The 12718-nt window shown below is 39.6% G+C and overlaps 1 protein-coding gene across 5 annotated transcripts in view; it reads left to right on the forward strand.

Annotated features, from left to right (window-relative positions):
* PPARG (peroxisome proliferator activated receptor gamma) overlaps positions 1-12718 on the forward strand; it is a 134512-nt gene that overhangs the window by 98275 nt on the left and 23519 nt on the right. For all 5 annotated transcript variants that reach the window (XM_042911103.1, XM_042911077.1, XM_042911089.1 and 2 more), the window contains exon 6: positions 8707-8906. In XM_042911103.1, the coding sequence (XP_042767037.1) occupies positions 8707-8906 (200 nt within the window). The remainder of the gene's footprint in view (positions 1-8706; positions 8907-12718) is intronic.

Raw genomic sequence — 12718 nt, forward strand, 5'->3', positions numbered from 1 at the left:
TTTTTTAATTTATTTATTTTGAGAGAGAGCATGTGAGCGGAGGAGGGACAGAGAGAGACACAGAATCCGAAGCAGGCTCTGGGCTCCAAGCTGTTAGCACAGATTCCGACGCGGGGCTCAAACCCACAAACCATGAGATCATGATGTGAGCTGAAGTCAGACACCCAACCGACTGAGCCATCCAGGCGCCCCTTGACTTCTTTATTTTTGATAAGATAATTTATTCATTAAGAATTTTGACTACTGGAGTTCCTGGGTGGCTTAGTCAGTTAAGTGTCTGACTCTGGATTTCGACTCAAGTCATGATCTCACATTTGTGAGATCACGCCCTGTGTCGGGCTCCTCGTTAAGGAGCCTGCTTAGGATATCTGCCTTCCTCTCTGTCTTTCCCTCTCTCTCTCCCCACCCCTTCTTCCCCTCTCCTCTGCTTGTCCTCTCTAAAATAAAATTAAGATAAGATAAGATAAAAATAAATTTTGAATAGTGAATATTTCGTATTTGGAGCTGCTTTTCATGTATGAACTAAATAATAAAATTATAAGTATAGCCTGTTACTTTTTAAAAAATAATGTGAAGTAGAGAAGAATTGACTTACTTATGAGTCATTCAGTTAGGTTTTCCCTATGCCAGTGAGATTTGAATGAAAATTATGCTTTTCATAAATGTAAAAATTAGTGAAGCTTTAGCTTTACTGATTAGGACATCCTATTATATAATGTATGGGTTTTTTTTTTTCTGTTATTTAAAAAAAATGCTGACAACTTTAAAAATAATTTCTCAGCAGCTTCATAAAAATCCAGAAAAAGGGCTTCACAGATATTTGTGGCACTCAGCATTTTACAAGTCAGTTCTCTCCTTCCTTGTAAAAAAGAAAAGCCTGAATGGCAAATAAGTTTAAATTTTAATACTTGGGGTTTTTTTTAAAGTCTTCTTTGTAATATAAAGGAAAAATTATCCAAATGTTAATTTTCAGAAAATATAACAATGGATGAGGTCCTGATGCACATGGTAGCTTGTGCTGAGACCCACATGGCATTCGTGGCTACGTACAAGCTAGCCTCCACCTCCTTTTCCCTCTGTTTATTATGTCCTTTGGCTCCCTGTCACAATCCTACCAGGCATTCAAGGCCCCATTCAAATGCCTTCTCTTCTGTAAGACTTTCTAATTCCCCCTCTTCCCTCTGTGTTTTAAACCTTTCTTGTGACACCCACACTCTGCTTTGTAAAGCAAGGGAGTGATCAGATCTATACTGCCCAAATCTAAACTACTGACAGCTGTAAAAAGGATAAGTTAGAGAAACAGGGAAATTCATAAGACAAATGCAATATTCTGAACCAAGACAGTGGGAAGGGTTAGTGAGAAGAAATTAAATTGTGAAAAATATCGGAGCAGTGACCAGTGAATGCAAGTGTCTGAGGGAAAGAGGGGTCATCAAAAATTGTTCAGGGTATCTAGTCGGGTGATAGAATGAATTAACTAAGAAAGGGAAACAGGGAAAGGAAACTGGAGGGGAAGAACAAAAATTCATTTTTAAAGTTGCATTTGAGGGTCTTACAGGATATCCAGCATCCATATATAAAAGAATATAGAAACAAGAGAAAACTAACAGTCCAGATCTCAGGAAAAGAGAGGGCAGGAGTTATGAGCACATTTTGTGAGCTAGAAGAATGAATTAGGAACAACAGAATATAAGGGAAGGAAGAGGGGCCATCATAAAGGTCTGGAACATAGGCAGAAAGATAGGAGAACCAGAAAAGCAGAAACCACAATGAGAACATTTTAAAGTCACAGGGTGAAGAAGGTCAACAGTAGCAAAAGCTGGGAGAGTGAATGCTGGAGTGCTCAAGCAGAAACAAGAACTCCGAAGAGGCCCCTAGATCTGGCTGTGAGAAAAAGCAATGGGGACTTTTAAGAGCAAAGTTTTGGAAATTTAAATGAGGCGTAAGCAAGATTGCAGTAGGTTGGGAGGTAAGTAGTGACAAATGCAGGCAAGGAAGAAAGACTACTCTTTCAGTAGTTTCAGTGGTGGAGGAAAGATGGACTGAAGAGATTATAACCAGGGTTAGAATCTTCAACATCCGCTTAGGTGGAAAGGAAGGAGCTAGTGAAGAGAGGTACATGAGAGAGAATAACCTGTGTATATATAGGCTCTCCCCTACTAGACATGTCCTGTCCTCCTATTCCCCCAGTCCAGTCTGTCTAGCACAGTGTCTTGCATCAAACAGGTGTTCATTGAGTGAATTCAATGATCTCAGGTAAGACTTCAGGGAATCAGTGAGTCAGGTAAGGCCAGGGGTGTTTTGCCCATCTCTGCTTTGTGAAGAAACCTAGACAAATGTTTACATGTCCTCTGCAGATAGTTTGACAATGTTACCCCTGAATAAAAATCACTTCATATTAGTGCTAAAGCTGCTCCTTGTTTTACTTAGAGGAGCAAGAAAATGATAGTTATTAGATTGCTCTGGCAGTGCTTTCTGCGCAACCTCAGAATGCACAAGTGTTTTCTCAAGAAAGAGAGGTAGAGGGGCGCCTGGGTGGCTCAGTCGGTTGAGCATCCGACTTCGGCTCAGGTCATGATCTCACGGTTTGTGAGTTCAAGCCCTGCATGGGGGTCTGTGCTGACATCTTGGAGCCTGGAGCCTGCTTCAGATTCTGTGTCTCCCTCTCTCTCTGACCCTCCCCCACTCATACTCTGTCTCTCTCTGTTTCAGAAATAAACATTAAAAAAAGAAGGGTAGAAAAACATAACTTATTGGCAACAGACCTGTTAAAAGCAATAGTATTATCTGTCTTATTTACATAGGCTTTTACAAAATAAATGTTAAAATTGACCATGAGACATAGCCTTACCAATTCTCAAAAGCCTAGTATGATTGCCAGTTCACCCCTTAGATGTTGACAGACAAAAATACTTTTAGTACAACTCAATTCATTCTTCTGTTTTCTGATTTATTATTTTGAAAATCGCTTTAATGTTTAAAATTAAGTAACATTTGTGTTGCATGCTCCTACAATTAGATAGGTGTTTTAAAAGAGTGTTATTAACTGTCATTAAGAAATATTGTTTCTTAGCACTATACTGATATCCAAAGAGCAGGGTATCTAAGTACTGCATGTGTTCAGTAAATCAACACTAAATACACAGTACTGAATCTGTTATATGGTAGCAGTGAACTGCATTCAGTTCAGTAAAAGTGTATTATATAAAGGCAAGCTAATACACTTTCACCAGAAACTGAGTCTCTACAAACCTCTTCTTCCTGAAGGCTGCATACTGATGCTGATAATGACAGATTTTTTTAAAACCAAGCAATATGAATTCTCTGTAGGTGATTAATTATACGACACTGAATGCCAGTATTTTGGAAGTTGCTGTTTGTCAGGTGCTAGATCTTTAGAACAGACATAATGTGTCTTTTTTTTTTTTTTTTTTTTTTTCTTCAGGGCTTCAGGGACTAGATAAAAATTGCTTAAAAGAAAGAAAGAGTGTAGTATGTTCTGCAACATTATATGTCGTCAGGATTTATAGAATTTTATAGCTAAACTTAGAGCTAAAAGAAGGAAATTTTAGAAGTCTTCTTTTCCAAGTCCCTCATTTTATAGATAAACCAGTTGAAAACCAAAGAAGTTAAGCCACTTGGATAGTTTTTCACTGAGCTGAAACTAGAAAGTTGACTTCCTGACTACTTGAAGTGTAGTGTTAATTTCATTGTCTTCCAGAGAGGCCAAGAGTACTCCCTCAGTGACTCATAGGAACACATGGAGCATTTTCCTCTGTCTTTGAAGCAATAGTGGAAGATGTGGAAAAATATACTTTTATATGGGCACACTCAGCCTTTATATTTCTGGTCCCCAACCCAGAACTTTCGTTTTCTATTTCTTAAGCTCTAATTTCAGTCTTATCGGAAACAGCAATCCAAAGGGAGAATTCCCCCCTCTTCTTGGTTTTCAGATGCTCTACCCAATGGGTAGAAACTGAGGTTTAAGAATTAGTACACCATTCCTTAAACAAGTTAAAGACAGAGAGATAGAGACATACATAGATAGAAGAGGTTTTCAGGATTTGTTCTGTATCTATGGGAAAGAATCTAGGTCTGTGTCCCTGACTACAAAATGATATCTGTAGTCTGGTCTATAGTCCACAGTAAACATGGTTAACTTAGACCACTTCATCCACAAGTAACAAAAGCTGGGTTTATTAAGCATTACTATGTGCCACGTGCTATGCTGAACACTTTCTGTGCCTTATCTCACCACCTCACGTGCGGTAGATAGATATTATTACATAGGACTCAAAAGCAGCAAAATAAAATTGAGTTTCTCCCTTAAAAAATGCATACAAATAGGGGCGCCTGGGTGGCTCAGTCAGTTAAGCCTCCAACTTCAGCTCAGGTCATGATCTCGCGGTCCGTGAGTTCGAGCCCCGCGTCGGGCTCTGTGCTGACCGCTCAGAGCCTGGAGCCTGTTTCGGATTCTGTGTCTCCCTCTCTCTCTGACCCTCCCCCATTCATGCTCTGTCTCTCTCTGTCTCAAAAATAAATAAACATTAAAAAAAAAATTTTTAAAAATGCATACAAATAAAAAATGGTATTTCCTCTACAACTTCAGATTTCCATGTTTTATGCAAATTTAGTTTCACCAAATAGAATGTGTTTTTTATCTGTTTTGTTGAACCTCTGGTATATAAAAATGCTAAAATCACCTATCTGATTAGTTGCATTAATAGTTAATTGAATCTGATGTGCAGCATGAGCACATTTAATGAGCATTTAATGATACGGAAAACTTGTTCATAAGAGCTAGCCTTTTGGGAGAACTTTGACTTCTAAAAATTCACATATTATTTAGATCGTAGCAGAAGGCTTTTTGCCTTAATATGTCCTAATTCTAAATTAATTTTCAGAAGCTTTTTTTGGCTGTTTTTATTATGTTACAGAAAACCAAGATTAGCAAATATAATAGGTGGCTATGTTTGGCTGGGCTCTTCCTAACAGAAATTTTATTTTATTATTATTATTTTTTAAAATTTTTTAATGTTTATTTTTGAGAGAGAGAGAGCACGAGGAGGGGAGGGGCAGAGAGAGAGAGGGAGACACAGAATCCAAAGCAGGCTCCAGGCTCCGAGCTGTCAGCACAGAGCCCGACGCGGGGCTCGAACTCATGAAGCACAAGATCATGACCTGAGCCGCAGTCGGATGCTCAACCGACTGAGCCACCCAGGAGCCCCTATTTTATAATTTTTTTTAATTGAAATATAGTAGGCACACCATGTTACATTAGTTTCAGGTATACAACATAGTGATTCAACGTCTCTATGTGTTATGCTGTGCTCCCCACAGCGTAGCTACCATCTGTCACCGTACAATGCTATTACAGTACCACTGACTATATTCCCCATGCTGTACCTTTCATCTCTGTGACTTATTCATCCCATAACTGGAAGTCTTTACCTCCCACTCCCTTTTGGCTGTTTATTTTAAATTAACTTTTTGGATTACCTTTTAGGAAAAAAAGTATTTTCCTAGATGTGTATATTTATACTTTATTACCTGTAAAAATTTAACCAGAGCCTAGAACAATGTTGCGCACACAGTAGATAGTCAGTAATTATTCATTGTGTAAAGAGATGGCACTGTGCACTCTGTTACATAAAGAGCCACAGATTGTTGGTGATTCCAGCCACTCTGTTTTGTTAGAGAATTTGGGTTGTCTCCACGCTTTACACTAAACCTCTTCTCCCTTCAATGTGCCATAATTCTTAGCCCATCCCCCCTCCCACAACCCCTCCTGTAACCCTGTTTGTTCTCCATATTTATGAGTCTCTTCTGTTTTCTCCCCCTCCCTGTTTTTATATTATTTTTGTTTCTCTTCCCTTATGTTCATCTGTTTTGTCTCTTAAAGTTCTCATATGAGAGAAGTCATATGATTTTTGTCTTCCTCTGACTAATTTCACTTAGTATAATACCCTCCAGTTCCATCCACGTAGTTGCCAATGGCAAGATTTCATTCTTTTGATTGTTGACTAATACTCCATTGTGTATATATATGTACCACATCTTCTTTATCCATTCATCCATCGATGGACATTTGGGCTCTTTCCATACTTTGGCTATTGTTGATAGTGCTGCTATAAACATGGGGGTGCATGTGCCCCTTCGAAACAGCACACCTGTATCCCTTGGATAAATGCCTCGTAGTGCAATTGCTGGGTCGTAGAGTAGTTCTATTTTTAGTTTTTTGAGGAACCTCCATACTGTTTTCCAGAGTGGCTGTACCAGCTTGCATTCCCAACAAACTTCCTGTTTTTAAACTTGATACTTTAAAGTTTAATTCATCAAGCATTTTTTTGTATACCTACCATGTGTATTGCACCCAGGAGCAAAGATGAGAAAACTCAGTACCCATAGATTCTAGTAGAATAACCAACATAAACCAATATAGAAGTACAGTATTAGTTTGCTACCTGAGCTAATATATGAATGCAACAGCAGCCCATTATTTGAGAAGCTTTTCCTAAACTGTCCGAAACCCCAGGTTTTTTATACACTCCTCATTGGGAGGAGGGATGGCGTATCAACACCATTTTCCATGGAAGATACATAATTTTAGAAGTTATCGAGTGATTCTAATATGCCCTGCCTCCCCTCGGTTCGATACTTCTCAACTGAGAACTGCTGATAAAAAAAAGTAATAAATATAGTACAGGGAAGCAAATGATGGGACTGGCTTCACAGAAAATGATTTTGAAAGGAATCTGCTATCTGGTTCTCAGGAGTTTGTGGGGTTTTTTTCCTGTTTTATTCCAGTATATATTACACGAAGACTTAGCATGTGCTGGACATTATACTGAGTGCGGAGGATATGATACTGAGCAAGATTCCTGCCTTCATGGAGATTACATAAGGGAGACAAGAAAACATTGTAGATAATTACTGTGATCAGTGCTGAGAAAGAGAATACAATAAGTAATAAGATCATATCCTGTGGGACCTAAACAATCTGGGGCAGAAGGGTGGGGGACTGTGATAAGAATGTGAGCAACCATTCATGGCCCATCCCTGTGGAACTAAAAAAAGAATGGGGAAGAGTGAGTAGATAGACAAGATTTTTGACCAAAAAGTGGTGATTGTTTTAAGATTTCTGTTTGAAGAGGTCATGGGCAGAGGATAGATTTACCAAATGGATATAGGCTAATTTAATTTAAAAGCATCCTAACTGAGAGGTAAGATTCTCTTCCCCTCTAAGTCAGAGACCACAAAGGAGCCACTCCACCCCCCCAAACACAATACCTGTATTAGTTAGTGATAGAGCTTATATAGGGTCAACTGAAGTGAATATGAATTTGAGACTCAGGGGTACACAGCAGTCTCTCCTCTAGCCAATTGTAAATGAAATTCACTAAGTATTCAGATGGAAATGTGTTTATGGTAGAATGCTACCTTTAGCATAATAACATATAGCAGGGAATCATCCATTTATTCATTCTTGCATTCAGCAACCACCCACAGAGCACAACTAAGTGCTAGAGATATAAATGAATATGACAGTCTGGGCCCTCAAGGGGAAATGGTCACAAAAACACACAACTGTGCCACCACATGGGAAGTGTAAGAGTAGAGCTACACACAGGGTAATATTGGCTGTGATATCCAAATGTCCTTATTATGGGAAAATGTAGAGAGTCCAAAGTGGGGCCCAAAGGTAGCATTATTCAAAATATTTTGCAGATCGTATTGGTGGGGGAGGGGAGAACCATCTGAGTTGAAAGAGGTACAAACATGATTTTTCCCCCAACCTAGACCTTACTAACCTCTGCTAAATGTTCCTCTTTGCCTTTCTTTCTTTAGTTTTCTTCTTCTTTACACTTCCTCACCCCACAGGAAGCCAAATGTTAAGTAAGGAAATGGTCTTTTTGACAAACATCATTAAGTGGTAATCCTAGAGAGTCAGGGGAATGATTATGGCTTCTCTCTACTAAATGTAAAAGGTCTAATAACATGAAAGAAAGCACCATCCATATTTCTTTATAACATGGACAAAATAAATCATACAGACTCTGTGAGAACAGAGCCTCTGTCTGTACAACTTTGAATTCTGCACAGTTCCTTCCTTCAATTTGTGAAAGAATTTGTGATCCTTTTAGGGCCTGACTGTATATTAAGGGCTGGGGATACAAAAATGATTAAGACACTGTCCGTGGCCTTCAGGATAGTGTTCTAGAGTGAGATAAATAGACTATAAAATTAAAAAGCACAGTTTCGAAATCGTTGTCATTGAAGTATGTACCAAAGGCTATTGGAGTACAGGCAAATAAATAATAAATGCTGCTTGAAGAAGTCAAGAAAAGCCTCACAAAGAAGGTGACATTTGAATTGGGTCTTGAGGGATCAGTAGGAGCTGGTCCTCAGTTATTTCATGTGTAAGTAAATATACTTTAATTTCTTTGCTACACTTTCAGATTCTTTCACCTTCCTAGCAAGATCATGGATTAATTTTATTTTAATTAAAGAACTGAACAATTTAATTCTTACCGACAGCCTGTGCTATTGCCATGAAATAAAAAACGTGAACAAAGTTGGAGATAGAAAAACAAGACCTTGAGATTGGCAGAGAGAAGGAGGGGCTTTCTACGGTCTGGGCACTAGGACCAGGGGAGAGCAGCAGTAATTCAGTGATGTATCCTTGTCATTTCTCTCCCTCTATAGCCATCAGGTTTGGGCGGATGCCACAGGCGGAGAAAGAGAAGCTGTTGGCGGAGATCTCCAGTGATATCGACCAGCTGAATCCAGAGTCGGCAGATCTCCGGGCCCTGGCAAAACATTTGTATGACTCATACATAAAGTCCTTCCCGCTGACCAAAGCAAAGGCGAGGGCGATCTTGACAGGAAAGACAACAGACAAATCAGTTAGTTCTCTTCTGCTGTCTACATTGGGGTGGCTGGGTTCCTTGTTGTTGTTGTTGTTGTTGTTGTTTTGTCCTTGAGAAAATAATTCACCCTGTTACACACACATATACAGAGTCAATGTTCAGCTGTTGGCTGTTACATGTTGCTGGCTGTGTCTGAAACACAGGAAAGGAAATGTTTTCAGATAGGATAAGTAAAACTTATTTTGAAAAGGGAAAAAGTCCTTCAAATTCTCCTAACAAATTCTTTGAGAATAGTAAAAAGCCTGAATAACTGAATAACTGGCCACAACTATATCCATCCCAGCAGCCCTGCTTTCTCTGGGAATGGCCTGACCTAGGCTTGGAAAAGGTATTCAGTCCCATTATTTTACAATTCAGGAGAACTGCTAGAGTCACTTCTTACAAAGTTCCATGTGGGGGCATAAAAATACATCTAAGTATTTTTCCCTGTAGCTCTGTTGATTGTTCCTGGGCAGCTAGAGGCTGTATCCTCTTATTACGTATGTGAGTTTTATCTTCTGTGAGGCTCTGAGCTGCCTGGGCTACTCCTCCCGTAGATTCCAAACATCTGCAGCCTCTTTGATTACCACTGTTTGGAAAACCCAGAATAGGCTATAATTGTTACTAAGTCAGATGTTCCAAAGCAGAACTCTTCCTTGATAGGAAGCTGAGAAAGCAACATGGAACTGTATTAAAACAAAACACAGCTACACCGGAATTTCAGTTCTGCCATCAGCTTGCAATGTGACCTGGGTCACATCTCCGTACCTGTTTTCACAGGCAGGGGTCTGCCTTTGATTGTAATATCTGCAGCAGGTTCCTAGGGTTGTAAGAAGCGCAGAACATGTTCAGAAGACACCGTCCCAGCCCTTGAAAGCCCTTTTGTGCCATCATTTATTTTCAAATGAACACCTCCAGGAGAGGCATGCAGTTACTTTATAGATATGTGTAACTTAGTCCCCCACTCAGTTATATTTCGGGGAAAATATTCATTAGCCTTTAATGTATTTTGATGACTATCTCACGATGTGGTTTTTTTTTTTTCCTTTTAGCTGTAAACCATTAGAGTAGTTATCAGCTAATAGAAAAAGAAAACTCCAGTGGGATATTGCTGTGTAAAGAGCCAAATGGTCTTTGGACACTGAAGGACAATGAGTTTCCTGACTGCAGGAGAGTCACTGATACCTTAACAGTATGGTCCAGTTCTCCACAATTAAAAACAATTCTTACACATTCATTATGCTCAAGACACATAACTATCCTAGAGCTCCTATTATTATTCCCTCTTTAAAGATGAGGAGACTGGAGTGCAGAGAGGTTGGACATTTTGTCCTGAGATCACGCAGTTAGCACACAACAGAACCAGGCCTATGATGCAGGCCTCCTTGCTTCTACCTCAGTGCATTCTGAGCATGATACCCCCTCTTGGAAGCTACTTCCCCATTGGCTAGAAATGAGCCAAATTGACAAATGCACTTGGAAAGCTTCACCTTGGGAAAATATGCTGGCTTATGATTTGTTTTTATCACTTTTTAGAATGACAGTAATCTTTTACGTTGTCCTGCTATCCCAATATATTCATAGCCAGGAAATTTTTGTCTTTTACTCTTTTGTTCCTCCCAAATAATAGCAGCTAGGACAACTGTCTCACATACAGGCTGGACTACAGACTATAGGTCTTAGTAAAGCTGAGTCTGTGTATTCATTAATGAAAAAAATCGGGGCACAGCAAAACAAAAGCAAGTGAAGACATCTTTGTAGCTGATGTGACTATGGAAAACAGTTGTGTTCGTTTGAAGGGAGGGAAATAAAAGGAGAACTGGTGACATGGCTAGAAATAGTTAACTGTGTAAGGCACATTTTTAGCAGCTTGCTGAGAGCCAGTGTGGGATAGGGACCTGGAGGCTGGGAGGCCTGGAGCTGGGAAGGGAGCTGGACAGGGAAAGAACCCTAAAGCAAACTGTTTACTCCACACTTTTGCCTTGGGCCATTTTTTTTCCAGGAACTGCTTTCTCACATTCTCTTTATCTCCCACTCCAGACCTGCTATCCAAGCTGGAAATCCCATCAATTTAATAATAGTACCTGGAAGATAGGAGGAAGGCATTTAAAAAAAAAAAAAAAAATCCCCCAAGTAGGCAAGAATTTAAATGTACACTACCAGTGACTGGTATACTCTTCCCTGTCACTGAAAGGCAGAGAGCCCAGTCCACTGTAAATCACTTTAAAACCTCACGCCAATTGGCGATTTGGCTCTAAATCTTTGAGTTAAAAATAAGATAATTGTAGACTCTTTATGGGATAACCGAGTATTAAGGATTTTAAGAGAAAGGGCCGCAAAATGCTTGATTATGGGCTTCTCAAGTTCAGAGGCCAAATGTTTGTCATTTTTTCCCCTATAGTAACTAACACTGTGCTTTGCCCATAACAGTTACTCAGAATGTATTTGCTTAATTGAATTAAAAACTCTTGCCTATGCCCCTTTGAAATTCTGGACTTTGAACAGAGAGCCTCTCACTCGCCCAATATTTGCTAACCAACCTGGACATCATTAATGGTCTAGATAGAGGCAGAATTGCCTCTTGTTAGGGTCTGGAAAAGGAAAGAGAAACTGGGCCAAATTAAAATAATCCAGTCCCTGATTACACAAAACTGAAATAGAATTGTTTGGCTCTCTCTTTTCTCCTTATCTTGCAAAATCAAATTAAGCATTAGTGGAAAGAAATAGTTCAGAGAGGAATATGGGAGAGAAAAAAAAATCCAAAATGTGATTTCCAATGAGACTAGATATTTGTTCTTTATCTTACGTGGTCATGTTATTTATTTGATAGCATCTCTCTCAGGGGTGTTATGTTATCTCTTGGCCAGGACTTATGAAAGTTAAGATTTGCATTGATAGAAAAAGTCATGCAGAAGTATGGACTCCTGAGAGGGTAGGGGATGTGGAAAAGTGGCCATGGCTGGTGCAGTAGAACAGCTTGGGTCTCATTATACACCCTGCTTGAGACTGATGTCATTAGCGTTGGTTAGGCCAAGCCTGGGGGAGGCTGTTCAGCATAAAGGACGGCCTGTTACCCAAAACCTTTGGAAAAGGAAATGACTTTATTGGAGAGGCCATTCTTTAAATTTGTCTTACTGCTCAATTTAACCATTGCCTATTCCATCTCATTTTGGGATACTGGCTAATCTCTCCTCTCAGGACCTGTACCAGCATATGCCTCTAGGCCAACCAGGGCTTTTCCCTTCTCAATTAAACTTCTGTCTCCTGTATCTTATTTCCTGGTGCTACTTACACCTTTCAAAACAGATAAATGAGCAGATAAATTAAATGCTCTGCTTCCCTCCCATGTTTCTTAACCTTAACATCCTATCTTTGGGATATGATACTCCTACTTTTCATTGTCTTGCCTAAAAGAATAATGCTTGGAAATTTAGGCTCAGGGCCAGATGGGATATGGAATCACTGGATATGGATAACTGGAAAAGAAATTTCAATAGCAGTAAGCCTTTTAGCCACCCTCAAATGGGAATGGCATTGACTCTTCTCACAATCTCTTTCCCTTTCTGTGGCTTGTGCCAGCCCAGCAGCGTCTTTTAAGAGATCCCACTGAACTCTGAAAAACATGAATATAGAACCAGGGTGCCTGTTCCATGACGACAATTTGAGAACTGAATGGACTTTGGAAGTTCCCAGTGTTTGAATATTACCCTGATGTGCCGAACACACTGGGTGTATCATTGTCACGTGATCCCATGTTTGTTGATGAAAATAAACAGAGAATGGTTTTCAAAAACCATTTTCAGTGCTAT

This window comes from Panthera leo, chromosome A2 (assembly GCF_018350215.1).
Source record: "Panthera leo isolate Ple1 chromosome A2, P.leo_Ple1_pat1.1, whole genome shotgun sequence".
Lineage (NCBI taxonomy): Eukaryota > Metazoa > Chordata > Mammalia > Carnivora > Felidae > Panthera > Panthera leo.